At 32.1% G+C, this 4,035-nt stretch overlaps 1 protein-coding gene across 1 annotated transcript; it reads right to left on the bottom strand.

Moving 5' to 3' along the window:
* Positions 1–425: 425 nt before the first annotated feature.
* On the bottom strand, positions 426–3,469 carry LUT1 (Cytochrome P450 superfamily protein). The gene is made up of 9 exons (XM_078982495.1): positions 2,885–3,469; positions 2,298–2,594; positions 1,991–2,188; positions 1,792–1,893; positions 1,571–1,711; positions 1,397–1,504; positions 1,221–1,303; positions 895–1,057; positions 426–718 (listed from the first exon to the last, which is right to left on the bottom strand). Exons 1-9 carry the CDS (start codon positions 3,392–3,394, stop codon positions 659–661), a joined length of 1,662 nt encoding a protein of 553 aa, XP_078838621.1. The 5' UTR covers positions 3,395–3,469; the 3' UTR covers positions 426–658.
* Between the last annotated feature and the right edge of the window lie 566 nt (positions 3,470–4,035).

The following is a 4,035-nucleotide window of genomic DNA, read 5'->3' as shown; positions in this document are numbered from 1 at the left end:
AACGGTATCCACACACCGACACACAAACGAGATCCAAAACTCAAACCATATGCTAATAAATTGTCTAAAATCTCAATACTTTAAGAACAAATCATTTTCTCTTTTAGAACTATGTGTATCACTCCAATGTTGGTCTAAATGTTTAATGTTCTTATCCATTTGACATTCTCATTTGTAAAAACTTAAAACATATTAAAGTTTTTAAGTGAAGTTGAAGTTTAAATGCCAACCATATTAATGTTTACTTTATACTTATTGTAATTGGTATATTCATTTTTAATCCTTAATTACTTTTGATTAATATATGCCACGGATTTAAAATGAAATCACAAAATAAAAGCATATTAATATGACTATTGTATAAATTAGTAGAGTTTTTTTTAGTAAGAACAAAATAAAAACATTTTATATATTAAGACAGATAGTGAATTATAAGGATAACGAACTTTAATATGAAATTTTTCTGCCCATTTTGTTCTCATCAAGCACAGTAAACTATATTTTGATCTCGGTATCAATAAACACAAACGGTTAAAATATAGTAGAATGTTTCATCTATATTTTACCCCCTATATACTTTAAATTGCACGTAAAGGAAAAAAAAATTCCATAAAAATGGATATACATTTAGATTTACGATATTGTAGAAGCATTCGATCTATGTTGAAGACATTGCCATATAGTTAACTTTTCGCTCTCTAACTTTCATAAACAAACCCTGCAAAACCCATAAACATTTATTTTAAATATGTACAAACCATCCTACTTTCATTTCTTCCAATTCTATAATCATACTTTCAAAAGATTGAAAGTACATTAAATCATATTTGTTATTTCTTGCATTTAGCCAATATTTTATTTTTTGAGATAAAATAATTATTAAGAGAAAATTACGCTTGTTGTGTGTATAGTGGCACCCGTTGTCATGTTAATCTTTTGATTAGGAACCAATTCAAATTCCATATGCTTCAAGAAAATTGAAAGAGCAACAATTGCTTCCATCATAGCAAATTGATCGCCTACACATTTACGTGGGCCCCCACTGAACGGGATGTACCTACAATTTTGACTTTTAAGGTCAGACAAACTAAATTTTGACTTCAATAGTTCCTCAATTTTCGTGATTTCAAGAAGTTGATGTCAAATTTACCAGAAAGTACGAAAGAAATTTGAAATTGAAAAGTCAAACGTTTGACAAAGACAAAAGTCAAAGAGATTACTTGTAATCGGTGTTGGTTTCATTTGGGACAGGTCCATCCAAGCCGAATCTTTCGGGTATGAATTCTTCTGCTCTTTCCCAAACCTTTAAAAAAAGGTCTTAAATATTTTTTCATAAAATTGAAAAAAAAAAAAAAAGAGAATTATAAATTATTTGCAATGTATGATGTAATCATACCTGAGATGAATGATGGATGTTATATACTGATATCATAATATCTTGACCAGGGGTAACTTTGTAATTTCCCGGAAGCTCATCCGTGACTATAGCTCTTCTAATCAAGACCTATCAGAATCTTTAAAAATTAGGTAAAATTTATTCAATAAAAAAAAAAAAAATGAAAATAAATACCGGAGGATGGGGGTAGAGTCGCATAGATTCATTTATGCATCTTGTTATAAATTTAAGGTTTTTTATATCTTCGTAACTTGGATTTCTCCCTTGTAAAACTCTATCAACTTCTTCTTGTGCCTTTTTTAAAGAAGATGGATCCTGTATAATTTAACATAACATAACACGTTAGCTTTATAAAAAGACATAAAAATCTTAAAATGACAATAATGCCCTTGTACCTTGCTTAAAAGATACACAGTCCAAGTCAACACTGATCCAGTCGTCTCATGTCCAGCAACCAACATTGACAAAAGGTCATCACGTAATTGCTCACTCGAAACCTACAAAAAAAATGTTATAATTTATAAGAAATAAAAAATTGTTTTTTTTTTTTTTTTTTTTTTTTAAATATTAAAATTGTAATTACAAAATACAAACCTCTTCCCTGCTAGCAAGCAAGAATCGAAGGATGCTTGGATCTGCATCATTCACATAATCTTCATCGTTGATTTTTTCGCCTTCTTTTTCAACCATTTCTTTACATTTTAAAATAAGCTCTTCAACAGTTTCTCTGATTATAGTAACCGCTTTTTCAGCTTTTATTTGTCTTGGAATGATCTTACATAAAGTTTTACTCTGCACGAAAAAAAGGTCAAGAATGCCACCGAAATCAAAGCAAAAAAGATGACAACTAAAAGGGTATTTTCGTCTTTTTTTTTTTTTTTTTTTTTTTTTTTCTTTTTACCTTCCAATATGGTAAAATGTCAGTCGAACGAGCTTCAGCTTCTTTTAATGCAGTGTAAACGGATTCAATGACAGGACTATCAGCTTTGAGTGAATCGAAATTATAATTAAATAATGCAAGACCAATAACATCAAGGGTTAATTGAGAAAACTGCTCCTCCATGTTAACATTGGTGTCATTGAGTGCATACGATTTGAGCTTCTCCACGAATCTCTCAGAGCATTTGCAGAATACACGATCGACTATTACTGATAAGTATTTCTTGTGAAGTGATGGAACTACTGCCCTTCGTCTTGCCTATAAAAACATATATAAAGTAACAGACATTCTTCAATTGCTCAATCAAGGTTATTGTGAATTGGGATTTGAAGAATCAAAATCCCATAATCAAATGCTTAAAGAAAGGGATAGTGTGAAAATCTTTTTCATTCATCTCTTGTGATTGTTTTGACCTTAAATAATCTAAAATCATATTCAGGAAACACTCAAAACTAACTAATCTGTTCAAATCACATCCAAAAACCAACATCAAAGGCTAGTATGAGGATCAAATGAACCGAATTACAACAAATCAGAAAGAGAATTACCGTCCATAGTGAACCTTCTGCGATGGCGAAACCAGAACCAAACAAGAACTCAGAGACCTCAGCAACAAGACCTTTAGCATACTTAGTTCCATAATTCCTCAAAACGTGTCTAGCAATGTCTGGATCGCTAACAATTACGAAATTCTTTGGTCCAGCTGCGAGTCTATAGATAGGTCCATACTCGTTCATCCACTTAAACAACGGGAGAAAAAGGGCTCCTCCCAGAAGCTCTGATACGTCATCCAGCTTAGCATTTGCAATGGGTATGTTTGAATCGTCGGATTGGATAAGGGAAAGAGAGCGAGTCAAGGCGGTGAGCCAACCTGGACCAACCCATGACCCGTTTATGGCGGTGGAGGCGGGTTTGGGTTTGGGTTTTTTTTCAATTGAGGATTTGATTGTTAGCGATCGGCGCTTTGTAACTCGTAGAGAGAATTTGGGAGCTACGGAGGAGAGACGGTGGTGGTTAGTGGTGGCTGCGAGCGGAGAGAGTGCATGTACGGAAGCCATGTTGATGTTGTGAGGATGAAAGTGGTCCGTCTATCGGTCATGTTCGCTCTTTGCCCATTTATGTTGAAAACAATTCTCGCCCCTTTCTTGTACTTACATTTCTTTTCTTTTCCACAATTTTAATAACCGAAAATCAAGTTACAACTCTTTTTTGTTTTTAATAAAAAAATATTGTTAAACTTTATATTTTATATATATATATATATATATATATATATATATATATATATTACTGTTATATTTTACTAAACTATTAGAAAAACACTAATATAATTGGAAATATGAGATTTAAACAGTAATATTGCAAACAATAAAAAAAAAAAAAAGTTATTGTTAATACTAAAGAGTAACCGAATCTAGAATTAAAATTTACGGGTGTCCAAGTTGAATGATGTTATAAAATAAATAGGTGAAAAGTTTTGGTTATAGAGTTATAATTAGGGATGATAATTCTCGACCCAATCGACAACCCGACACTGACACAACCTGAAATAAATGGGTTTGGGTTAAGATTTTTGACCCGTCAACCCACCAACCCGGTTATTTCATGGGTTGGGTTGAGTTACCCGTTTAAGTTCGCGAGTCAACCCACCAACCCGTGTGTGTGTGTGTGTCTATATATATATATATATATATATATA

This window comes from Lactuca saligna, chromosome 1, assembly GCF_052625555.1.
Source record: "Lactuca saligna cultivar CGN05327 chromosome 1, ASM5262555v1, whole genome shotgun sequence".
Taxonomy (NCBI): Eukaryota; Viridiplantae; Streptophyta; class Magnoliopsida; order Asterales; family Asteraceae; genus Lactuca; species Lactuca saligna.
Note: the sequence above shows the minus strand (reverse complement) of the source record. Positions and strands in the feature narration are given on the sequence as shown.